At 42.8% G+C, this 26,163-nt stretch overlaps 2 protein-coding genes across 3 annotated transcripts; one reads left to right on the forward strand and one right to left on the reverse strand.

Moving 5' to 3' along the window:
- LOC8035497 (protein ANTAGONIST OF LIKE HETEROCHROMATIN PROTEIN 1) lies at window positions 1-4,020 on the forward strand. Of its 2 annotated transcripts, none has more exons than XM_040213422.2 (2): window positions 1-444; window positions 1,551-4,020. In XM_040213422.2, exons 1-2 carry the CDS (start codon window positions 301-303, stop codon window positions 2,637-2,639), a joined length of 1,233 nt encoding a protein of 410 aa, XP_040069356.1. In that variant the 5' UTR covers window positions 1-300; the 3' UTR covers window positions 2,640-4,020. The 2 variants fall into 2 exon arrangements, with proteins under 2 accessions (XP_040069356.1, XP_040357977.1); XM_040502043.1 differs by having other exon boundaries at window positions 84-444; window positions 1,535-4,020.
- Window positions 3,104-24,734, reverse strand: LOC8035496 (zinc finger and SCAN domain-containing protein 20). The gene is made up of 10 exons (XM_029980620.4): window positions 24,547-24,734; window positions 24,291-24,419; window positions 19,241-19,334; window positions 17,157-17,241; window positions 16,338-16,508; window positions 13,729-13,828; window positions 13,503-13,596; window positions 9,143-9,227; window positions 6,437-6,589; window positions 3,104-3,631 (listed from the first exon to the last, which is right to left on the reverse strand). Exons 1-10 carry the CDS (start codon window positions 24,596-24,598, stop codon window positions 3,455-3,457), a joined length of 1,140 nt encoding a protein of 379 aa, XP_029836480.2. The 5' UTR covers window positions 24,599-24,734; the 3' UTR covers window positions 3,104-3,454.
- Between the last annotated feature and the right edge of the window lie 1,429 nt (window positions 24,735-26,163).

Genomic DNA, 26,163 nt, shown 5'->3' on the forward strand with positions numbered 1-26,163 from the left:
GTAAAAGCCGGGCAACACTGCGCATAAGTCGAACTTCTTCGAACTTTAGTGAAAATACGGAAAATACCAAGGATCGGCGAACCAATCGAACTTTAAGGTCCGACCAGCTCGACGTCAAAAGCGAGGCCCGCCGAAACGTTTTTTTGCAATCAAAATGCAAACAATGCAAACTCGTACTCACGCAGATTTTCGCATAACAAAAATGAGCTGGCCGAATGCTCATGGCGTTTGAGAGAGGATATGTTGATTAACTGCCGTCTCCGTTAGAGAACATATCCTCTGCACGGGTGTTTTGCTGCCATGAACTCCGATGAAGATGTGTTGCTCGTTCTGGGATTGCTGGCTCAATGGATCTGCACAACAAACGCTGCCGTGTATCAACACTTGGCGCGGAGATTGCCGTCTTCCTGGGAGTCCATCCAAGCTAACCGACGGAAACCCAAAGTGAGCGCAGTTGGTTTAATGCTATCAGCTCCGAAGGCGCTGCTTTCGTCGCAATGTTTCTCAACTTATAAATACTACTACAACCTTGTCTTTCCTAATAAGCACTTTTACTCTTTAGAGTAAGGTCCTTGCTCGTTTGACAGGTTGGAATGGGGTAGCAGTAATTTTTGTTGGGAGCATGCCGCAAGTGCTTCGTTCATATTGACAAGAGTAAAGCTATACGCACTCCGGAGTGCGCTTCGCGCGGAAATGGCTATACGCACTCCTCCGAGAGATCATGCCGCTCGGGCCACCCTTTTCGAACGGCGCGTGAATCACTGGGGCGCTCGTTAACACAGCCCCCCGCCTGCGTTCACGCCGCTTCGCGGCGACAGTATTGGCTGCTAATTACTAAGCGTAACCAGTACACGCCGCTTCGCGGCGTCCAGCCGGCAATCCAAGCCCCGCTGTCCCCGATCGCACCTCCGGAAAGGGAGTCCGATACCATTTAGTTCTGCAAAGTTTCTCGACAACATTCGATTTTTTTTTTTACTGTTCATTGCAAAAAAGGAAATGTCGTAAATATCGCCAAATGCCTCAACAAAACAAAATGTTTGAGAAAAAAAAAAAAAAAAAGTAGGCCCACCGCGGATCGAACCCGCGTCCACTTGCATATGAAGCGGACACCCTAACCACTACGCCATGGCACCGCTTAGGAAACTCGTTCTGTCCACTCTTTTTATACGAGAAAAGCGGAGTGCGTATAGCCATTTCCGTCCGAAGCGCACTCCGGAGTGCGTATAGCTTTACTCTATTGACAATAAAAAAACAAACAAAAACCTTGTTTTAATTCTGGCAAGTTGGTGTAACATGTGAAGGGATTGGCAGTTATTGCAATTGTGTTACTTAGTTTATTACTGTTCGATTGATCTGTGCTGCTAACATTCAACATTGTGCCTACTTGTGTATGCCATGTTTTTTCCCAGCCCCAGTGGCATTTAATGGTGAAATCCCAGCAGCACAGGTCAATGAAAGGTACAAAGGTAACCAGTCGCAGAATTGAATAACTCTACTAACGACAACCTCTGCTTTCAAACAACAACATTCACAGAGCTTACCACTTTCAGAAGAGAGGGCCTTACTGCCAGCCAAGAATCAAGTGCCTCCTGCTGGAGTACCTCAACAACGAAACCCTCGACTTTAGGGAGCACTTCAGGATCACTAGGAGCTCCTTCAGGAACCTCCTTAAGACCCTCTGGGACGACACGGACACCAAGTCCCACGGGTGGTCGCACGAGACGGAACTTCTCATCTTTCTCTTCTGGCTCGGTTGCGGTGCAGTCTTCAAGGTGGTGTCTGCCTGTTTCAACACGCCAAGGACCACCACGTTCAGCGTCGTCAACCGCGTCCTCGAAAGAATTATATCAAAGCTCGACAGAATGGTCTACTTCCCAACGTCCGAAGACCTCCGGGAAATCAAAGCCAGTTTTGCGAGCTTGGCACGCGACAACAAGTTCAGGAGCTGTGCGGGAGTCGTCGGTAGCTGCCACATCCAGGTCCAGGCACCAGAGTCGATGCACATGGACTACTACTGTCGCAAGAGGGCATCCTACTCGATCCAGATGCAGGCAGTATGCGACCACAGGGGAGTCTTTCTCGATGTCTTTGCAGGGTACCCCGGCAGCGTGCCCTGTTCGCGCGTCCTCGAGAACAGCCCACTCTTCGTTGGCGCACTGTACCCGCCACAAGGCTCGACGCTCCTCGGCGATTCAAGCTACCCGTGCATCGATGCGCCCGTCGCCATCGCGACGCCGTACGGCGCTCCGCGGGATGCCGTGCAGAGGCACTTCAACGCGGTCCACGCGAGGGCGTGCTGCGTCGTGGAGCAGGCATTTGCTCTGATGAAAGGCAGGTGGAAGTCCGTCTTCACCAAGCCGCTCCAGGTGTCTATCCAAAAGGCACCCCAAGTGGTTGCGGCGTGCGCGGCAATGCACAATGTATGCACCTGCCTCGGTGACTTTTCCCTCGAAGCCGTCGTGGAGCAGTGCAGCCTGCAGGGGGATGAGGCCGATGGAGAGGCAGTGGAGGAGACTGACGAGGCTCTGGAGGCGGTGGAAGACGACGCGGCGGGCACCGCGTGGAGAGACGAAATTGCTGCCCGACTCGTTTGCCCTCCCTCCGAACTTCATGATCACAACTATCGTCTGACGGTGTAGGCTGGCACTTGGATTCTCGTTCATCCGTGTGTACAAGTGAGTGTGTGCGTGCAAGTTACATAAGAAAACACTTAAAGTTACACTGTACTCCCAGAAAAGAATATTTTCTTTTATAAGTGAAAAGTACATATGTCACAAAATAAACTTTCCCCGGTAAAGTAACATTTTTAGCGTAATGTTTACATTGAGAGACATCTTCTGTGTCAGGAGCGATTCAGAAGTGTGCTTCTATTTTGAGATGTCAACCCCAAAATAGAAGCAAGTCTCTGAATAGTTTGAACGAGTCTTGCGAGTAAATGATATGCTACAATTTCTTGTCGGTTCTTTCAGAGCAAAGATTTATTGTTTGACATTCGTGCCCCATCCAGGTATGTAACTAAAAACGTTTTTTGGGAGTTCAGTGTTGCTTTAACGTGCTCATCAATCTCATATCTCAGTCTTCGCTTGCAGAGCGAGCACATGTATAATTCGTTGTGTTTTTTAATGAGAAGTCGGAGGCAAACAAAATGGAAAGATCTCATTGCAGTTTGCATCTTTACACTAGACCTATTGCTAAATTACCCAAGCATCAAGGAGAATGCTGGGAATGTAGGTGCACGCAGCCACCTCCCCTGTACAAAACATTAAAAGTAAATAACCAAAATCAAGCATCAATGAATGGACATGCAAGATGCCATTGTTTTACTTTCGTTTTAGATCCATTAATGACGCGGATGCTGGCACGTGCAGTGTGTGTAGCTATGCTCGCAGCATATGTTCCTTAGTGCTTGCCTAATTTAGCAGAAGGTCTGTTCCCCGAGGTTGCGCGATGAAAACTAGCTCTGACTAGCACGAGCTTTAAAGAATTGGAATATCTGCTCCATGAGCTCTGTCTGGCGTTCCATGTTGTGCAGCAGGCGCTCTGTCAGGTCGTCGGAGCGTCTCCGTTTAGGGGGAGGGCGAACGGGTTCTTCCTCTTCCTCCTGGAGTTGGTCTTCTTGAAGGGTCACGTCCTAAAGGATGAATGCAGATTTGTGCAAATTTACTTCAACAATTGTATCAGGGTTTCGAAGACACCAAATACTGTCATTAACCAAATTTTCGCGAGGACCTATAGTCTGCTGCAGGTTAGACCGAACTCTGGACACGAGGAGGTGAAGGGGCTTGCCTCTTCTCCAGAGTTTGCTCTGCTAAAGTGGAAAGAGCGGAAAGCTTTGCGAGAGGAGCTTGTCTAGTCCTTTTAGAAAGTGTAGTACTTGATTTTTTTTGTTTGTTAGTGAACTCTACACTACCTAGATGGTGCCACCCACTATCATGTCCACCTTTGTCCCAGGGTGCGAGGCCCCGTGTTGAGGCCCCGTGCTGAAGCCCTTTCAGTAAACAGTGTGGCCTGAACTTCTAACCGACTTGGACGTCTTTTTTTTTTGCCGGCGATAAGTGCGCTGGTTTCTGGGCCTCGCCGGCTATCGCAGTCTTCGGCATGCGAGATCATCTTTGCTTTCCGCAAGCCTCTGTGGGCTCTCCGCCTCTCCTACTTTTTATTCTGTGGGTTTTTCCTTTTTCAGTTACAACAGCCTGCAACAGTCTACAATATTCGCAGTTTCAAAACCTCGGAAGTAGAGCAAAAAATTTATCATGCTAATATATCGCCATATGATAAAGAATAACTGAGCATACCACTCTCACTCACAAAATTTTGTACCTGCTAAATATTTCCGAAACGCAGATTTGACAAAATTTGGAAGATACTACTGAGCGTGCAAAAATAAAGTCTATGGTATGTTGTTTGAAGGAAAAGCTGACCGATGTTTATGTACGGTTAGAAGTGTATAGCTTGGTAATTACATCCCATTATCTTACGTAAAAATCTGAGATTTATTTTTTAATGAATGTTTGCTTGAGGATGTAAGGTTGACTCTCAAGAACAACCGCAATTACCGTAATATCCCGAGTCATCGCCCACCCCCCTACCGCCTGAAATTCATAAAAAAGTGGGGTGGGCCATGTCTCGGTGGGTGAGCACAAACAATTGAAAAAAAGCGGAAAAAAACGCCTATTTTTCTCTGCGTATCTAGCGCTGATGCACAAGAGATATATCAAACTCAAAACTCGATTTAGTTTCATTGTTTTATAGAAAAAAATGCTCAATAAAGAATATTTTACTATAGCGAAGTCCGTTGCTTGCATACGCGCTAGAAACACCGCCGATCTGCATATAGCGCGAACGTTTGTTCCGCGAAAGAATGTCACCACTATGTTCTCCTAGTTAGTAAAAAAAAAAAAAAGAAAGAAAAGTCTACAAGAAAATGGAAAAACCAACCAGGCGCAACGAGCGAGCGAGCGAGCGAGCGAGCAGACCAAAGAAGCGACCAAGAGCAATGCTGGGAAAGCGGGAAAGCCGGCGGTCGTGTTGGCAAATACTTTGGCGTCGGGCCAAGTCGGGCGCCTTGTCAATTACAAGCTCTTGCGCAACTTTCTTGTTTGGTGCGTACATACGTGCGTCGGTGCACGGCGGGCTATCAATGCACGGTTGGGACGCTCTGCAAACGTCTACGTTCCAGCAAAGCTTTATTTACGCGTTGGCTTTGCCTAAAATATTGCACAACCGCGGTCGCGACGGGCGGGAAGAAGGAGCGGGTTCGCGGTGACCTTACTTCGGCGGAGACAGACTGACCTAACACTCCGCGGTTACATTAACAAACTCTTATTTTGTTATCTCCATCGTTTTCTTTTCGCACGGATACACAACCACTTCGGGGTCGCTCACGGAGGAAATGCGTAAACAAAAAGAAGTGTCTTTCCCTCCTTCGTTTTACTTTGTCACGGACGTCCTCCAACTGTAAGGTCCGCGGCCGCGTCATTCGGGTAGCATGAGTGTTCACGGATCGCTGAGTCCGCGCTGGGGTATTTGAAGGGGTGGGCGATGACTCGGTGTTTTTTCGGAAATCGATATTGGCCCAAAAAATGGGGTGGGCGATGGCTCGGGATATTACGGTAGTCGAGGCCTTTTTTTTTTTTTTTAACGAGAACTTGCACAGACAAAATAACAATTTGGGGATAAAATCTACATGATAGATGTAAGCAAGGTATGCAAGTGAATAGGCATAAGCTTTGTAAGAAAAGTCGCTTTTATTGGGAAAAAAAACCTTGAATCAGCTTCCTGCTGGTATTTGGATATATCAATGGCACTTGTGCATTTGGTTAAAGAAATCAATAAAGAAATCCAATTTATATAAACTGCAAACACTCAAGTTCAATTTAAAACACTAAATTATGTTTCTAGTGTTTTTTATATATATATATATATATATATATATTTTGTTTTCATGGAAACTAAAGAGGATCGCCAACAGTAAGAGAATGAGCCATGATTAAACAAACTAAAGTTGTCAAAACAAAACCATAAAAAAACAAAAACCGGCCATATTTTCACACAACATTAGTCCATTTATTTATTTCTTATTGTGACCGAAACACAGTCACAATATTGAGTTTATATCCTGCAGTTACAGGACGGATTGCCTGCTGTAACAAAATCTAAAGAAGCAAAAAAAAAGGAAGCCTCTAGCTTTGCACATGTTCCTCACCATCTTAGAAAACCTGCATAGGTAAGAATCTATTAATTGCAAGGCCACCTTTTATTTCATAAGTCCTCACCCATCATAAATTCTATTTCTCAATTTGATCTAGCAGTGCTGCAAGATAAAAAGTATTTGGTGCCAAATTTCGCTGTAGCCTGTCCTAATGTTTGTTCAACGGGAATGAGTGGCTTCCAAATAGGAAGAGGTCCTACCGACAAGCACATTCAATGTACAAACCTCATTGAGTCTTTCACTGCACTCTTCTGCCCCTCCTGTCGCCACGGCAACAAGATATGGGAGGTTAATTGCAGTGCCGCTCAACACCGAGTCTAGTAACGAGTAGTAAGGCCATGTCAGCACCTCATCTTCAGTGTTTGTCGTTCTCAGTTCCTAGGGGAAAATGCAATAGTACCATATTAATGTACAACTCTATATTTTTGTTTCTGAAATTTTTTTTTCATGTTTGTTTGTCCAGCAAGGTTCCACAAAGGTACACAATGCTACGAAAGTCGAAGCAAGCTAGACGTCAGATGCTTAGACACCATGAAGTTGGTCTACCATAGTACGGTGAGGCTGGTTCATGCCATAGATGAGAAATGTAGCGGTGCAGCACGACTACTAGCCTGGGGTCAGGGCTGGACAGAGATACTACAAAAAGTATACGGGAATACAAATACCGAGATACATGTATTAAAAGGTCCAAAATACAGAAACTATTTGTCTTTGGTGCAACGGGATATCCCCGAGATACTTCTGCAAAAACGTTGAAAAAGTATTCCGGAATACAGATACTTATAGAAATACATTTGTTCCCGCACGGTGCTATGTGGGGAGTGTGTAGTAGTTTGTGGTGAATGCAAATAGTAATTTATGCTTGTGCTTCTCTTTCTGTGTCATTTTATGCACTCCTTGTTACCTCAAACTTTTTATTTATCATTAATGTCGCTAAAAAAACATGTCACTTCCAGTGAACCACATAGTTACTGAACGGTAAAGACTGCATGCCATGCTTGACAAAAATCGTCTGCACGAAATGAATTTTGTTTTGCTGTGACGGCGTACCTCAAACTCATCTTATATTTTTCTGAGTCGCCCATAACGTTGGGAAATTTGATGACAGAGCCATACCTTTTCTCCACTCAACTCTTTTACAGCATTTGCTCTGCTAAACTGGAAAGAGTGGAGAGCTTTGCGAGAAGAGCTGATTCTGTTATTTATTGCAAATAACCTTTTTTAAACCACAGTTTTTTTGTTTTTTTTTATATTGGTGATTGGCGGATTATGTTATAGGGTAGGTTCATATTATAAATTCTGAAGCACCTTTTACCAAACACATGTTTTTATCTTTTAAATTATACAAATAAACAGCAACAAATGTAACAAGGTAACAAAGTATTGCAATACAAGTGATACATTGTAACTGTATTTCACTACTGAGTTACAAATACATTTTTTAAATGTATCTCGATACAGAGATACAGATACTCGAACTATCTCTAAGATACTCTCACAATACATTTGTATTGCGATACTGCCCAGCCCAGCCCAGAGTCTTTACCATGCATCTAGCAGTGGCAATACATGACCAAATGCCAGTAGTGTAGCAGTGTAGTGCTTGTCCAGATTGAAACAGACATGGATGGGAATTGAACCCAGCACCCCTGGGTCCTACAGCATGAGCTTTTGATCCCCATGCTTCGAGTTGAGGCGTGCTCACATACACACCTCTGACATGCCAGTGTTTTGCTAGGAAATTTTAGTCAGTATGGCGAACAGTAAAACCGACTTGTCAGTGCAGTTCAGTGGCGTAACCAGGAAGGGAGGGGGGTGGGGGCGCTGATGGGGGCTGCACTTTCATGAGAAAGCTGCTCTATAGCAGCTTTTTTCCTCCACCTCCCCCATCTTCGATGGAAAATAAAGGAATTATTATTATTATTATGCTTTGTTTTGACAATGTCTTGATGCAAATTATAAATGCTTTTTTTTTTTTCAAGATAACTTGTCTGACATTGATTCAGATGAATTGTTGATTCAATTCAACCCCCAAATAAGGATCACTGCTTGCACATGCTTAACTTATCATATGTTTGCATATCAGAAGGCCTAGGCTTGGCAAAGAAACATAAGAGGAATAGAATGTTTGTTTGTGAAAATATTTTCAAAAATTCATAAAACTAGGGTGGCTGAGAAACAAATGACTCTTTTTAAAAAAGAACCAACTGCCCACCACAACGAACGTCAGGGATTGCAAGGAACACTAATTAGCAAAATGATTACCTAAAATTTACTAATTGAACTTTAAATTTGCAACATAAACATATTAAAAAGTTAACGAGTAGACTTCAGGTAACCATTTTGCTAATCACTATGTTTTATAGCGATTCCTAACATCTGCCATGGCTGCATAACAAATTGTTCTTAAAGTTTTTTTTTTTTGCAATTATTCTAGTTTTAGGAATTTCCAAAAGTATTCACAGAAACACCCAGTATATACAGAAGTAAAGGTCACTATCGTCAACGGTAGGTACATTAAAAAGCCAGAAACAAAAGCTTGCTTCTGTAGTTCCTCAAAGGGTCTCTATTCCCTTGTGGGTCAAGGAAAATAAATGATGATGACAGCCTGATCAGGTTGCAGTGAATATGTTGAAGACTGGTACACTACAGCCCAACAAGGTTTGAATACTTTTGTTTTATGATTATGGTAATTTAATGCATTCCCAAACAAAGAACATTAGAGAATCCCTTTCCCACTAACATCGCTGGACAACAAAATCAAGGTCGGCACGTAGAATGCACAAGACTAATTGTGAGTGTATCAAATATTGTAAAAGAAAATTAATATATACATATGCGTTTGCCTCAACATTGTAGACGAATATACCTATGTTGCTTTCCAGGAATGTTCTTTCAAAAATAAGGTTTTGTCAGTTTGTTTTTACATACCTTATACTTCTTTAGAAGATTAAGCCACTTTTTGCGGCATTGCTCGATTGTGGCTCCATGCAAGCCAAGCTCTCTGATGATGCGCCTAGAATGCAAGTACAGTGACACACAGATCAGTAGAAACATTCACTGCACATTACATATATATGTGAAGTAACATGCAGAACTCATAAAACCAGATCTTGTTTTTATGTCATCCCTATCATTTGAAAACTAAGCTTTTCTGCCTCTTAACCATTACTGGGAAGCCAAACAACTTCAGCTAACAGGAAGACCCATTCAAATACTATCTATGGTGTCTCACACATCAAGTGGACTTAAGAGTTTAAGAGGTTGAGATTTCAAGAGTTTTCTGGAAGGCATGCTTCACATCAGTCTCTCCTTAGTTTGTACCGTAAGTAGAAATATTTCCCGTGGCAACTAGGGATGCCGCGAACTTTTTTCGAATCGAAGTTTCGATGATCGAATCAAGCGGTTCGAAAGGTTCGAAAGATTTCGATTTTTCGAATTGTCTATATTGTAAAATTCGACGGAGGTCGAATTTTCGAACTTGTTAAGCTAAGAAGTTCGACGCTTTTCGAACCGTCGAACTTATTACGCTAAAAAATTCGATCTTTTTCGAACTTTCGAACTTATTGCGCTGCAAGGTTCGATGCTTGTCGAACTTTCGAACTTGACTGACCAAAAAATTCGATGAATTTCGAACTTTCGAACTTATTTATCAAGAGAATTCGAAAAGTTTCGAACTTTCGGATTCTGAAAAGTCAGAAGTTCGACGAACTTCGAACTTTTAGGGTAAAAGTTCGACGTTCGTCGAACTTCGAAAGACCGGCGGACGGTTTCATTTGATTTCAAGTAGTGGGGTACATTCGTAATTTTTTTTTCTCGAACTTTTACACGCGGTGCTGCGTTCCTTACGAAAGACAATGTCGTTTATTTCAATGTTCTGGCATGCTTAGGTTTAAAGAAATAAATCCCCGAAGGGGCGAGGAAGGACGACGGGTTTTTGATGATTATCGTTTGTGCCAGATTTGAAGCACGCTGCAGCCGGAGCTATTTATGGTAGATATGTTATACTTTTTTTTAAGAATGATCTATGTATAGCCTAGGTAAGTGCCGTCTTAAGATGTGATTATTGTTATTCAACGTGAGTTTCGAAGAAATGTCCAAACATGTATCTGCATGCAATTATGACCTAAACTTGATATTTATTTTCGTCTAAGTTGTTTGAGGTATCGCATTTAAATTAACACCACAGACAGTACATATCATTGCCATATGCAGAATACCAAATAATATATTTATTGTTTTTTCACGTTAAGGAATAAATTAACTCATGGGAGAAGATTTCTAATAGTGTTCAAGTTCAACCCGTCATTAAAAGAAAACTTTTTTTTTTTTTTTTTCGCTTCACGTTCCTGGGACGTGTTTCTTTTAGCCTGTACACATTTTGGTAAAAGAAACTTGTTTCGAAGTTCTGAACCTCTGAATATGCAAGAATAGAACACTTCCGACGAATTCTTGATAGTTTTTTTTTTTTCTCCTGCTTTTTATTCCCGCATTTATTCTTTTTTTTTTTTTTTGTTACTATCGGCACAGGTGTTTAGGTCGAAAAGACAGCTTTGAACTTCCGAACCACTAAGCATGTGACGAGCAGTGCCTTCTGACAACGAGTTTCTAACAATGACCGTCTACGCAACCTTTTATGCAGTGAAGAGCGACAGTAGCTATACATATGCATAAATAATTTCAGATTAAAATAAGCTCGACCACGCCCTCTTTCCCCGTATTGTTTTCTTTAACAGTTCGAAATACCTGCAAGGGGGAGAAGGAGGCTGAAGCACCCCCCCCCCCCCCCCCCCCCCCCACTACCCTCTTTCCCCCCGTTTTTCCTCTTCCGACGCCACTTGTATGGTAGAACGCTCCTCGACCTCGAGTTGTGTCGGCTTTTGTGCTTTTTGCCAGGCGATTCCTCCGTCCCAGAAAATAAACCTCCAGGACAATTATAAACTTCACCGGATCGGATTACTACCAGCGTGCAAGGGGTGGCGAGCTAGTTTGCCAGGTCGCTTCAAGGTTTTTCTGAGCCTCAACCTCCTGCTCGCCCCTGGCCGTTTCGAACTGGATGAGTCTCGTAAAACAGTGTGTTCGTGCAATCACTACTGCGTGATGCAGGTTAAAGACAACCCCCCCCCCCGGGGGGCTGGCGGTCACAATTCTGCACTGGCAAAACTTCGTTTCAGCTTCCGTCCGAGCGCGGCAGATGTTACGAGCAAAAGGGCCAATCAAACAGCGTAAAGAGCGCAACGTCAAGGCGCGCGCTCTGCGCTTGATAGGACTAGCAGGCGAAGGAGCACGCACAGAGAGCACGCTGGTCCTATCAACTGCAGAGAGCACGCCATGACGTTGTGCCTCTTTCGCTGTTTGATTGGCCCTTCGGCTCATAACATCGGCCGCGCTCGGACCGAAGCTGAAACGAAGTGTAGCACGTCCGGGACACTCGTCGTCTCATTCGCAGAATCTAGATATCACACCCTAACTTTTCTAAACTTGATTTCGTGAAAACCAGTGAGTCGTGAAAACGTTATTTGAAACAAACTGTGGAAAAACTTGAACATCGGACTTCGAACTTTGAAAACTTGGATTAGAAAGAAATTCAAAATCTTCAAAGTTTTTTTTTTTTTTTTTTTTTTAATTTAGCGTTAAAAGAGAATCGAAACCTTCGAACTTTTCGAACTTTATGCAAAAAGAAATTCGAAATCTTCGAATTGTTCGAACTTCATGTCTATAAAAATTCGAAGCGTTCGAAGTTTTCGAATTTTTTTTACGAAGAATTTCGAGATCTTCGAATTTATCGAACCTGAAGTAAAAAATATTCGAAATATTCGAATTCGAAATTTTGGAAACCGTGAAAGCTTCGAAATTTTCGAATTCGAAACTCCGCTGTGGTCAAAAGTTGCGAATTTTTCGAAATCGAACCTCGTTCGGTACGAAAATATCGAAATTTTTCGAAATCGAACCTCAGTTCGCTTCGCAAATATCGAAACCTTTCGAAATCGAACCTAGGGTGGTTCGCGACATCCCTAGTGGCAACAAGGACTGAGGAAGCATGTATTTATGCTTAATTTCCATCATGGCTGTTGCAAAGCCTTGAAAAGTAGGCTTTTTTGTGTAACAATATTCGGAATCAACCTTCCATTATACAAGCCTACACTTCACATTAGAGTACTGCACCGGCTCGGGCCGGGTAGCACGCATTTCCTCGGGCCCGGGCCGGGCTCGGGCTTGAACGAAACATTTTTCGGGCCGTGCCTGGGCGTCATGTGCCACACATTTTACATTGTTGAAAACAAAAAGTGTGCTCATTGATCTTTTAGGTCCAATGAAATCAAACAAGCGAAATGCAAAATCACTCCAAGACCTTAATAAAAAAAAAAGGCTTGTGTTCGGAAAGTTTTTACATGGATAAAAGGAAGCATATCGATTCCGCCAGCATAGCAAGAAACTGCGGTAAAAAAAAAAACGAGGGCACTCCAGTCGCAGGGTACAACATGAGTTTCTTTTTCCCCTGCTTTGCCACCAAAGATAAGTGAACTACCGTAAATAATTTAATGTTTATACAGCCTTTTGAAGATGCACTAGCGTGATTGTTTCTTCACAAAAACATGTAGAGAGGAAAGTTCTCTGTGAAACGAACTGAACAACGAAAAGTCTGATATCTCTCCAAGAAATGCGTCAATATTCTCCACTTTTTTTCCTTCAAAATCACTCATGAAGTGCATATTTTGCCCACATTCTCGAAAATGCATCTCTAAGTTGGGATATTTATTGTGCAAGAAAAACCAAAAACAGTTTTTAGGTTTCGCAAACTTTTTCGGGCTCGTGTATGTAATCTGTTGGGCTCAAGCCGGGGTCAGGCTTATATTTTTTGTCAGGCTCGGGTCGGGCTGGGGTCGTGTCTCTATGGGGACGAGTCAGGCCGGGCCTGGAAATTCCGGCCCCAGCACTCGACTTCATATGTTCTACAAGCACTTCAGTGCTTAATGCTTTTGAGGCAGGACTGGGAGCACCAGGCAACTATACCGTGTTCACCCTTGAGCTGTGACTGCAGCCAAAGCTACAAGCACGAGCTAGCTTGTGCTCCTAGCTTTGAGACATGCATTGAAGATCGCTGCTTTGAAGAACGCTTCAAAGCAGCGACCTTGAGCTCTCGTGCTTGTGGCATATTGGCTGCAGTCTCTGCTTAAGGATGAACAGAATAAAGGAGTTTACCATTCCTGAGACAAGAAGTATCATCAAGTGAGCAAAATAATTTTACTTGGAAAGACCAAAGGAAAGCCCAGAATGGGGTAACACTTACTGGTACCCATACTTTCCGGTGTTCCTCTTGCCAGTGAAAAGGTGCTGCAATTCGTGCCGTTTCAAAATAAACTTCCTGGTCACATCCTCGGTAACTGAAAGTGCCATCCGTAAACGGCAGCATTCAACTACACTGCAATCTTAACTGGCACTGGTTCACACTAACTTCCACACAAAATTTTAATGAAAATAAAATATGGTCATACAAAAGATGCTTGAGCACTCACACTTAAATGTAGAACCAGACTCTGTAGAGCTTGATGTAGATGCCACACAATTGCTTCCATCGATTGTCAGAATTCTTGAACAGGATGGCGAAGAGGTGGCCTGCATTTAGTCACAAAATTGCGCATCTTTTCAATTTATGGTCGGAAATAACACTGAAGGAGGCAAAGATGTACAAAAATAAGCATACATCACAGTTTAAAGAAGTACCAAGTACCACAGTACCAAGGAAGATATAAAGAAAAGTGATTTTGCATTTATTTCTTGTTGGAGAAAAAGCTCCTCTGAAGTTGTTGGGAAAAAAAAAATACAAATGCAACACAGCAGATAAAAAAATGTTAGTGATAATATTCCAGCACCATTTGCACAAATCTGTGCTAAATAAAATGATTACTTAATACATTCTGGTCCATTTTCCAGGATATAAGGATTTTCATCAACACTGTGATAAAAATTAATTTCCATTTCTTGTTACTAAAGCTGATAGCTCAGGCCCCACTACACCGCAGATTATCAAGGTGAGCTTGTGCGAGTTCTCAAAACTTTTAATTACTTTTAATTACTTTTAATTTTGACCATATTTCTATCTAAAGCTGAAATTACTTGAAAGTTCTTCAATATTTATGTTCACAGCCTGTTCAGGCATGCTAGTTAGTAGCTCCTGCAGCGAAGCAACATTCACAAGCCAGGCTTTGCGATTCCGAGCATCCCTCTAAGCCAGAGCACAGCCGCTCGCTTAGAAAAAATAGCCCCTTTCAGAGTGGAATGGTGCAGTCGGGAATTGAAAAACTTAAAATTGGTAAAAGCTAATGTAACAACTCTGTGATGCAGTAAAATTTACAAAATAAAACTGGAGTTAGTATATTGAAATAAAGAGTACAATATCCTGACAAACTGAATGCAATATTGGTTGAGTTTTGTTTTTTTTCTGTTTCAATATTTGAGGAAGGCATTTTTACTCCCTACATGCCATTGGTGTGCACAATTAAATTGCAAATACTTTGTTTTTAAACTGAAATAGAAGCAGCACAGTTTTACTGCAACCTTCACAACCACAATAAAACACCCAATCAGTTTCTTCAGATCATTGCATTTCATTGTGGGGCCACTTAAAACACACCAAATGTCAATGCAGTCTTTTCAAGGTAGTTTCCACTTTGGTTGAGCTCATTTTTTTAAGGATAAACAAAAACTTTTTTCTTCAAGTACCAAACATAGCCTGACAAATCAGAACTTACTGTGCGAGTGTTACTCCTTTTTTCTGTTTTAGCACTTTGTGATCTATTTGACTGCTGGTTCACAGAATGTAATAAATAAATAACAAAAAATGCACTTGAATTTCTGTTCACCAAGCTATGAGAAATGAAATAAGACAATAACAAGGATCAATATTCACAACTTTCATATCAAAATGGCTGTCATCTGGATGATCGTCGTAGAACAGCGGTACGAGGCTGGGTCTGCGACGCGCAAATAATTCTAGTTTTGCTATATATGAGCAGTATCAGAGCCTTACGTTATTGTTTCACGCCAGGAAGGTGTAGGCAAGCCCTTTTATTAAGAGGCCAATCATCCAGGAGCTAGGGAGCGCGATTCTCACACCGCGGTACCACTATCGCTAAAAGTTGCAAATAACAGTAGACTTTAATGATCCCTTTTCTGTTCCTAAAAAAACCTCTTTAAAACTGTAAAAAAAAAAGTGCAAAATGCTTAACTTGCTAGACCAATGCTATTCTCTTGACAACTAAAAGGTTCAAAGAATGTGGGCTGCAGTCTTTTCTTTGAAACATTTACTCCGTTCATGCACCTGGTGCCCAAATATAAAAATTCACCATCTTTATTCTAAGTGTGAAGTCTGAGTTATGCAGAATGCAAATTTTGAGGGCTGTTATAGTGCAACATTTTTTTGCTAAATTGAGCAGACGATGGTCGTGTGACACTAACTCGATCCATGTCACGTCCTGACACTTAACACATGGTGTGTCATGTGCCCTCATATGATGTCACCAGCATCACAGTATGACGTCTGGTGTCGGATGTCACAATGTGTCATTAATCGTCACAATGATGTCAGACATCAGCGTCCGATGACATTGTAGTGTCAAGTTACATGACTCTGTGGCATAAAGTTACATGGTCAAGTGACACTGACGTCATAGTCATGTAACACCGTGACATCAAGTTACGTGGTCATGTGAAGTGACATGGTCCCGTGACGTGCCATTATTTATTATGTAATCACGTAGCTTACAGTGATTACATGATCCTTTAACTTAGTGTGATTACGTGATCATGTGACATCATGTAACTAACCCCTCCCGATAGTGTTGCAACAAATGTTTTTGCAACCACATGAGCACATATATAGCTGCCGAAATTACAGATTTCCAGACCGCTCTGGCAGTGCAAGGGTAGATATTGGACTGCTGACTGAGGGTTTGTTGGTTCGATTCCCGCCAAGGAACAAAGTGATGATTGCAAAGAAACCTTCCCGTGTTAGCATATTTCTTGCTACAACCTTTCGTGATGCTGTCTCTATACTAGGCCGCCAGCCCTAAAACACAGTCTGCATTAAAAAAAATGGATCAAAACCACCAGCTGCAGTACAGACCCCGTCGTCCCCTTCGAGGATCTGCTCTCCCGTCCCCGCTGAAGCTGAGGCCACGAGGCAGGGGGGACTGTTGACGGCCCTGCCACTCATTATGGCGTCCAGCAGGGAGTAGTACGGCCATGTCAACTCTTCGTTCTCTGGATTTGTGCCATTTGGTGGAGTCTTCAGCTCCTGGAGAAAAGTCCAAAGGAAACGTTTGCCTGGCTGAGACATTCCGCAAATGCAACGGAGGAGCAATAACGCTTGATTGGGTTTTTAACGAGCAGAACTTTGTGTTGGAACTTAGCAGATAAAATTAGCGGGGAAGTTGGGACGTCGCATTATGTGATTCTGCGACATCGCATATTAATGCAAAAGCATTAACCGTCTAGGAGAGCGGAGCCAGCAGCATCCGTAATCGCGAACAATGCGAGGAGCCAGCGGCGTCTGTAACCACGAAAGAATGCAAAAGTAATTCGGCGTCTGTAACCACGAAAGAATGCGAAAGAAATTCCCAGTGAAACGGCTCCTATAGAGCCATTGGCCAAGACGCTTATACTTCCAAGCAACGCCACCCCACAGAGAAGCCCTCTCCATTGTGCAACTGCACAGCCGCCAGGGAGAGGGAGAGGGTGGCCGAGCAGCCTACACAGATGTCGCCCGGCCGGGCTCAGCGCGGCGCGCAGTTCGTAGGAATATGCTATGCATACGAATGTTTTCGCATTCCTACACGTTAGCAGTCTTAAGTGTCTTTTTGCTTTAAAACGAGGTGTCGTGGTGGTTAAGTTTTGTTTTTGGCACTCTGGGCATTGTTGCCGGGACATCCATCTAGTCACTCGCCTTGTATTTCTTGAGCAGGTTGAGCCACTTTTTCCGGCACTGCTCAACTGTAGCACCGTAAAGACCCAGCTCTGTGATGATGCGCCTAGGGTGAAGAATCGTCAAATGTTAAGCCTTCCTGATCATAGTTTGCTTAGAACTAGAATTTGGGTTTGCTAGCATGGGGTAAATTTTGGGAAAAGCAGTTTTGTAGATACAGATATTTACTTGCCTTATAAAAAGCAGCAAGATAAAAAAAAAGAAAACATTCAGAAAAGGGTGCAAGAGTGAAAAGTATAGAGGAACAATCTAAACACCAAATAAAAGGTGAAAAGCATGGAGGGTACTTTAGGCATTTTTTATTCATATGTCATCAAATAATCTAGAAGTTTCTCTCCCTCAAGCTGCAGTTTACTCAGTGTATTTCAGTGCTTACATTCTTCCAAATAAATCTAACTATAACACTTTGGCATTGAACATACTCCTAAAATCCGTAACAGCAAACAAACCATCAAAAAGTAAGTTTTTTTGTTTTTTTCAATATCTTGCAAAAAAAGGAATTTTATTTTGAGACTATTGTGTGAAATTGGTAATTGGAACACTGTTAAAAAAACCTCAGTTTGTCATACCCAGGCTCAATTTCTTACTTTTTTAGAGTGACCTTGCAACACAAAAATATGTGACACTGCAACCATCACCAAACCATCGCCCGCCCCTTTTTTGGGGCAAAATATAAATTGGAAAAAAAAACATATTATTTATTGCTATACTCACACCTGCATAAAGCAGACACTCTTTCATTCGTAGCAAGCACCAAGCAATTGGCTTCCTACAAATTAAAAATTATTCTTGTCGCTCGGCGATACGCAATAAAGGCAGTGGTCTCCTCATACATGGTTTGCATTGACGTCACATCAGCATCCATTACTCCGTACCATCCTCCTGTCCCCGTACCTTCTGCAGCATACATTTCACACTATCAACTTTTTTCTTCTCATCAAGGCTTGTCGAGAAGAACAAATTCCATGGTGCCAAATATTTGCTACAGAACGTATGGGCAAAGGAGCATGGTACAGACCAGTGCCACATGACATCACGTGCAAGGCATGTAGGTATAACCAACTTTTTTGTAAAAAAAGAAGTTCTTCTGTCAATAGCTTTTTTCATTCACATATACATTTGCTATCATAACAGTTTAAAGAAAAGGAGAGGAACATTATTACTACTGTAATGCAGGAGCAAAAATAAAAAAAAAGTGAAAGCCGTTTACAACTTCCTGTAATGCCGCATTGGAGCGCAGCTCTTGAAGAGGAGGAGGGAAGGGTACTGAGGGTAGGGTAGACCCCTCCCCCTTCTTCTTTTCCTCTTCCCCTCATTCTTTAATATGCTCCGGGGGTGTCACCTGACCTCGGGGGGAGGGGGTCACGTGACCTCGGGGGGAGGGGGCCACGTGACTTAAGGGGCCACGTGATCTCGAGGGGTCACGAGACCTTGGGGGTCACGTGACCTTGGGATGGATCACGCGACCTTGGGGGTCAGAGTGACCTGTGGAGTCACGTGACCGGGGGGGTCACGTGACCTAGGGGAGACCTTAGGAGGGGTCAAGTGACCTTGGGGTGACCTTGAGAGGGGTCACGTGACCTTGGGGGGTCGCATGTCCTGGGGGTCACGTGACCTTGGGTGACCCTGGTTACGCCGACGGCGACGCCGCTCAAGCCGGAAACGGGCGCCTAAGAGCTGCGCTCTAAAAAGGCAAGTTTGGTGGCACAGTTACCTAAGCACACCCCAAAAAAAAGGCCATAAAGTACCAACCAAAACTGTCACAGAAGTGAAATGCACCAATGCCTCCATATACAATACATTCATGTGCTTTTTTTTTCTTAATTTGATTTTCATAGGCAATCAGTCAGAATGGCACAAAGGCTTGTCTTTTGGTTCATATGGATTCATTTCAATTTGCTGCAGACACAAATGTATGCAACCCTATGCCAGATGCTCTTCGAGGCTGATGAGATTCCTAAAAAATGTGTTCCACGTGCCAGACAGATCATGATTAAGACAATCTTGAAGCATGAATGAATCATATTAGATAGGAAATTACTCACTGATAACCATACTTTCCAGTGTTTCTCTTCCCGGTAAAAAGATGTTGCAGTTCATGCCGCTTTATAATGAATCTCCTTGTTGATTCTTGGGAAACTGCAATTGTCAAAGCACACTCACATTGAAACCATCTAGGCTTATGGCTGTGAACGTTATATGTATGTACTTTTGTAAAAGAGCTGCCTTATAAAGTACTTCATACTACTAAAAGCCAACAAACTCAAAACAAATACATTTTTTTGAACTCTTGTACTCAACATATAATCCTGGATTCACTCGATATCAGATATAGCAGCAAATTATAGAAAACCTTCTGATGCCTACAATAAGAAATGACAAAAGCTACACCACTTAATAAAAAAATTACGAGACAATTCATAGAATAGCTATCTAGAGCTTCATATTCATAATGTATGTAAGAGGTATTAGTTTTTGACGATACCTCTTACCGGCTCTTGACGATACCTCTTGAAGACAATTCAATTAGGCTTATTGGAAATCAATGTAAGACGCACTACGATTGGCCATAAGTCTTAAGGGTAACAAAACATGAAGATAAAATTCATGTATTGTAAATTTATAAGGGCCACATAAAAAGTAATGAGACCGATTTTTCTATTCAGAATTGGGTGACTCTAAAGGCTTTGATTATTTTCTTTTTTAAGCCCTTCACAGTTACTATATTGGTTATAATTAGGGTTTTATGTTTTTAGAGTTTATTTTTCATCAAATTTGGAGGGTGTTTTTCGGAGTATATTTTTCGCCAGAAATTCGGGGATTATTGGAGTTTATTTTTGTATCTCAAGTCTCCAAAATTCAAAGTTTCATTTCACTGTGTCCCCAATTTTTCAAAATTCGCTTTTGTCAAATATGTGCTGCCATCTAGACATGCAGCTGGGTTCGAGACTAAGTGGCTAGAAAACAATGGAGCACCCAAACAAGGCTTCTCCCACCCGTTCCTCACTCAAACCTTCAGACATTTAGAAAGTGGTGTCTGTATCGTCCATTATGTGTCTTCACTTTCTAACCGTTTAAAAAGCACCAACACGCTTAAATAGTACAAGTTTAAACCTTTAGGTACATCCTGTTTGCCCATTGAGCTGCTGTGACCTAATAGGGTGCCCCCACACTTTACCCTTGTCCCGGTTGTGAGCTATGTCCGGCCCCAAGCTGATACAATGAAACCATCTTCCCTTTCTGCTTGGCCAGAAAGGAGAGAGAGGGCACCAAATCCCTTCACTCTCGAACCGATATTTCTGCAAAAAGTCAATTCAAAATAAAAATAAATTATGTTCGGACAAAAGCATACCCTGAAGTCGTTAAAATGCACCGGTATGATATTTCCGCAGCAGCATTTGGCATTGGCGCCCTTGCGACTGGCAGTACTAGCCGTCCCACAATAGGGAGTTTTAGTAGACTGTGTTTCCCCCTCCGCTACGAAGAAACCGCCACAGCGCCTGCGTGCCGATGGCCTTGGCTGTAGAGTTCCGGGTAGCGGAGGGGCTTAGCGGAGGGGGAAACCCCACTACTAAAACTCGGTAATAAATCTTGCAAACGAGTGTTGCTTCAATAAATGTTGGTACTTTGAATCAGCCACACGCCTGGACGTAGTCGATAAAAGCTCCCGCTGTCCTCCCCGCTCCTATGAAATCTACAAGAATTCATCCCTTTCACTGTTATACAACCCCTCCTCTATTCAAGAAGCACAAATAACATGGTCCAAACTGGAAATTGGAACAGCGACTTTTGTCATGTCCCGGAAAAACACTGACTCGTTGAACTGAACAAACCTGGACGAGATAAATGAGAGAACTCCCTTTAGTTAATGGCCCAAGACTTAAAAAAAGAAAAAAAACTGAAGTGGCCTTTTTTATAGGATCACTAACCCTTAGCTCTGAAGAACTTTATTTGTCAACACAAAATTCAATGGAACATTTTAGGAAATCGCCATGTCAGGAGGTTCCACATGTTCAAGCAAGTGCAGACACTCTCTCAACCAAGGAAGCAAGATTCTGCCGGCTCTATTGAGCTCCGGTGACCTAGATTGGGCTGCCCCAGTCTCTTATGGGGCGCCTTCATTTGCTGCGACGGAACGCTAAAGACTATGATGGTTCAACTGCAGGTTCACACGTGTGGATGCATTATCTTCACAAACGTCAGGCAAACACCGCCCATCTACCTCCTGGCAAAGGAAAACAGAAGTCACATAGCTTGTCGATCAGCTCTCGTACATGTCACAAGAAATGCACGATGCAGAAAAATCGTCCATCTCCCCATTGCCTACTTTCATCCCAGGATATATTTAATATACTACCAAAAGTTTAAATATATAATCAAAAAGGCTACACATAACTATGCAACTGTCCAGCAGATAGAGTATAGCATTTATGCAGACAGCCTTGACTGGCGATATAATACAAGATTAGCCGTGGCTTATGTATAGGATTCCGTGTTTTTGGAGTTTATTTCTTGTGAGATTATGAGGGTGTTTTTCGGAGTTTATTTCTCGTTGGGGATTTGGGGTTTATCAGAGTTTATTTTTGTTAGAGTCCCCATTCTTTGAAATTTAAAATTTATTTTAGAGCGTGAAATAAAAAACATTAAAAAAAATCAGAAAACAAAATAAATAAGGTTTGATTAATGTCACCTGTTGTCCCAAAGGAACCTCGACGTGCTAAAACGCAAACGTCTTTCGTCAGTAGTTCTAGAGTTCAAAAGATAGTGAAGTGGAATCTCCTCGGGACCACTGACCTTGTTCTTTTATAAAGGTTAGTTGTAAAACTCAGTCTTTTTGGCTGTTTATTTTGTCGCTGTGACTTCGAAATTCAGAGCTTTTTCGGATAAATCCGAATTCACAGAAAATTTACCGACCAGTGTTTGTCTGATTTTGTCCGATTTATCGGAAAACGCGGAGCCCTACTTATGTATGAATGCCACTTAAATAATGTGAGTCCTCGGTCCAAATACTTAATTGCTATAAGCTGATGATGATACCCAAAATACCACATGTTTGCAAGAAAAGAGAACAGAGCTTTTTTCATTGCAAAAATAAACTATGCATCGCCAAAGGCTGTGTCTCTACTTAAATGTAGTGCTAATGATTTGGGCCAGATGCCCAAGTTTCCAAACTTGTACCGTTATCTAATTCAAATCAAGGTACAAGCGATTTTTCGAAAATTTGTGAGTAGGAAATGGCGGCCAGCAGCGCGTGGCGAAGAATGGTGTCTGCTATTAAAAATTAGCCCCATTTTCTCACACAAATTTCAGGAAATAACGATACTCCAGAAATTATGCCGTCCAATCCCAACTGCCACCGTTATATTTGGGCAGAGGCTGAGCATTTGGCAATGAATGACCTAATGTTTACAAGGACCACATATTCATTAATTTCATGACTTGTAACAGATTACAAAAAGAGTTATCGCACAAACAAATTAGCTTGTGATGACGAACACATAGCATATCATTCTATATTGCAAAATTTTGTGTCTGTGAAATATTGCGGAAACCAGGACATTGCAAAATATTAAAGGGATACATCAACGAAATTTGAAATATTCCCGCGGTGTTCAAAAATAAATTGAATATGATCCACAATATCTGTAAATGACAATCACACGTTTGTATTTGAGCCTGGTGGTTGTATTTTTCGTTATAAACGGCCCACTCTGGCAAGCGCTCGGGGAAGGCCCAGCGGAGACCACGTGACATCCAACGCAATCGTGACGTAGGTCGTCTCAGGACGAGCAAAGCTACGGCGAGGCTGACGTCGAGAGGGTGGCCTAGTCGTTCCAGCCACCGAAGCGGCTGTTTTTGTACAAATTTTGAGTGACGGGATTATCTTCTGTAATCTTGTAGGGGGACAATAGCGACTTCTGCGACACACAAAATGCATTCTCAGGAAGAGGGGAGTTCCTCCTTCCCCTCTTCTTTCGTCGTGGCCGGAGGCAAGATAACCTCCGTCACTAGCTGTCAAGGTTCCTAGACTAGCATTACAAATGAGGCGTTAGCGACATCCACCAGGTGCTCTTTGCTAATCGTTTAATTCGTTTTAAAATTCCTTTTCGATACTTTTTTAACAAGATATTGGTATGTTCGATGTGATACTGCTCCTTTGAACACATATAGACCAAAAAATGAGTGCCAAAATTTCGTTGTAGTATCCCTTTAATCTCACCAAAAAATAAATTTGTTTACAGTAGTTCACCTTTGCAGAGAGGAAATATATGGTTCTTTTTTTGTGTGTGTGTGTTAGGAGCGGTAGACAAAAAAAAAAAAAAGACCTTCCTTTTGTGAGCTTAGACAAAGAGTGTTTCAAATGGTCCCTTTGAGTCACCCATTCTTGATATGTGAATCCCAAACATTCTGTACATCAGCTCTGGACTGTAAATCGGGGGTTATATCTGACATCACATTTTTATACAGGAGAAGCTGTGTAGGGATACAGAAAATCAACACATTTAGTCGTGACAAGTGCAGATGCCCTACGAAGGTTCATCCCATGGGCGTCTGCATAATTTGTGTACTGCCAGCTATTCTAACGAAGTTTGCCTTCAAGCACAGGCACATGGGGGTGAAATGCAGCACAGGCTGCACAACCACTAACCTGAAGCATCATTTTTTTTTTTTTTTTGGGAAGGGGGGGGGGGATTTAGATGCATTATTTGCTGTTGAATAACCGCGCCTCTCTGGTCAATGAAACATCCATTATTTTTCTGGTAATGGATTAACTTAAGAGAGGTATCATCACCATGTTACCGTACACTGATTCCTATAACAATTAACTTGTTAAAATATTGCTGGCTCTTTAAACATTTTCCTCCTGAATCAGTAAATACTCCTTTCTTTTTTTTTTTTTTTAATTTTCCGCTGGTCTATTTCATGAAACTTGGCAATGGAGAGGTCCGAATGCTAGAGCGAAAATGATAGAATGCTGTTGGCAAAGCTCAGATGCCTGCTTCGGAAGAGCCCAAACAAGTGTTGGGACAACATAAAACCGCGTAATATTATTAGGACTACAACAGTCCCGACGTTAGCAGCCCCTCCACTCACACTTGTAGGTTGACACGGCCTCCGTCCAGCTGCTGGTAGACGCTACGCCGGCGGCGCTTTCCTGTACTGCCGTCGGTTTGGGACAGGAAGACACATGGGTAGCCCGCGCATCTCCTATCACGCCCTGACCTGCGACGGAACCGAAGCATGATGGCCGGCACAAAGTGGACTACTTTGCTGGCTTCGCCACAGTCAGAGACGGCATTGTAGGCGTCTACAAAGAGCCATAAGCGGCATGTGAACTCCGTCAACTCACAGTCCACTATCAAGTAGGACGTGCCCTGTTCGAGGAGGTTGGTTGTGGACATGCCACCCGAATCTCGGTTTTCAGGAAGCTTTGGTTCTTCGACGTTGGAGTTCTTCCCGACTCACAGCTTGATTGGCTTGAGTGCGCCGACTGCGCCGATAAATCAGACTACTGCGCCGCCTGACGGAAGCCCGCGAAATTCAAAAGTGTCATTTTGGAGCACGTGGAGCGAAAGCTCGTGCTGCAGAATCCAGGGATCCTGGGTTTAATACCCACCCCTGCCTGTTTTGATCTGAATGAGTATCGTACCGACGTGCATCGCTACTGTGTGATGCACGTTAAAGACCCCAGGCTAGTTGCAGTTGCACCGTGTGCCTGGAGCGCGTCTTCGACTGGTATGCTGCCCATACATCAAAAGTGGTCCCAAAGTGGTAACAAATGGTCCCCCCCCCTCTCTTGTGCGTTCGGGAAAGAGAAGTTAAACCTCCCCCTTTCTCCCTCCTTTTTGTTTTCGGGGCACTTGTACCCTATAAAACCACGATCTTCTGTCCAATAAATTTTAGCTGTGTTCGACACTTCGTGTTGTGCTGTCCTTCCTTTCCCCCAGTCTCGGGGTTTTGTCGAAAATGTTAAACCTTGACCAGTTTGTTGGTGCCCCAACTTTTTTTTGTTTTGTTTTTTGACAAGAAAAATTTCCCGGAAAACGCAAATTTTGTGCCGTTGCTCAGCTATATCTCGCTCATCTCGCTAGCATGAGCAATGCAATATAAATGTAATGAAGTTATCTTCATGTAAATTTGTTATCAATCAATGTTTACGTTATTGTTTTCTACTCGCATTGCAGACGGCACCACATGGCACCGTTGAGGTAGGCTCCAGAGGATTGTCTCTCAGCCCGCAGTGTAACAACAAAACAATAAACAAAGCGACACTATTTTTGTTGTGCGTGTGTGAGTGCATGTCTGCGTGGTCGAGTGCATCTCCGAGCACTAGGCCACTTGCGTAAGTGGTTAGGCTTTCAGAGAGGTCCCGACAGCATTGCAAAGTCTTGCAATCTAATTGTAATTCTGCCTGAAATTTTGCAATTACTGGCGCAAGGAAGTAATTACATTAAAAATTTCTTTAGCCAAAAGTAATTAATTACAATTACAGTAATTCAACTACTGTAATTGAATACTACCGAAGTATGTCCACTGGTGGCCATACCTGTGTGCAACTGCCAAGCGCTTGCTGATGGCGAGCTTCCACAGTTATTTTACAATGTGCATATATTTCACCCCATCGAGACTGCCGGTTTCAGCAGCTTATTAACGTGAGCTTATTCTGAGCATGCACTCTAAACAACATCGTCAAATATGGCATCTAGTGATAACTAAAGTCACTGGATCCTGGAAAAGTAGTGCCATTGCCATCCCTGCCTGCTGGCTGCAGACACAAAAAGATACTAACATACAGACAACAAAACCATACAAGGTGATCGACTGATCGGTCTCAGTTGCCATGGCAATTGCCAGTTGGTTGCGATCTCGGGGAGTGAATGGGGAGGTGGGGGGAGGGGGCTGCTACGATAGACGTAAGGGCCCCAGGTGCCAGATGGCCTAGCTACGCTCCTGGTCGTCCTGAACC

The sequence above is a fragment of the Ixodes scapularis genome, unplaced genomic scaffold (genome assembly GCF_016920785.2).
Source record: "Ixodes scapularis isolate PalLabHiFi unplaced genomic scaffold, ASM1692078v2 PGA_scaffold0__279_contigs__length_252992795, whole genome shotgun sequence".
Lineage (NCBI taxonomy): Eukaryota > Metazoa > Arthropoda > Arachnida > Ixodida > Ixodidae > Ixodes > Ixodes scapularis.

Excerpts from the sequence above, each read along its gene's own strand:
- LOC8035496 (XM_029980620.4), bottom strand. The coding sequence starts at position 24,598 with ATGTCCACAACCAACCTCCTCGAACAGGGCACGTCCTACTTGATAGTG. Across the intron at positions 24,420-24,546 it reads GTCCTACTTGATAGTGGACT|GTCAGGGCGTGATAGGAGAT; the intron begins GTGAGTTGACGG and ends GTTCCGTCGCAG. Across the intron at positions 19,335-24,290 it reads GGCCGTGTCAACCTACAAGT|TTTCCCAAGAATCAACAAGG; the intron begins GTGAGTGGAGGG and ends TGACAATTGCAG.
- LOC8035497 (XM_040502043.1), top strand. The coding sequence starts at position 311 with ATGAAGATGTGTTGCTCGTTCTGGGATTGCTGGCTCAATGGATCTGCA. Across the intron at positions 445-1,534 it reads CTAACCGACGGAAACCCAAA|AGCTTACCACTTTCAGAAGA; the intron begins GTGAGCGCAGTT and ends CAACATTCACAG.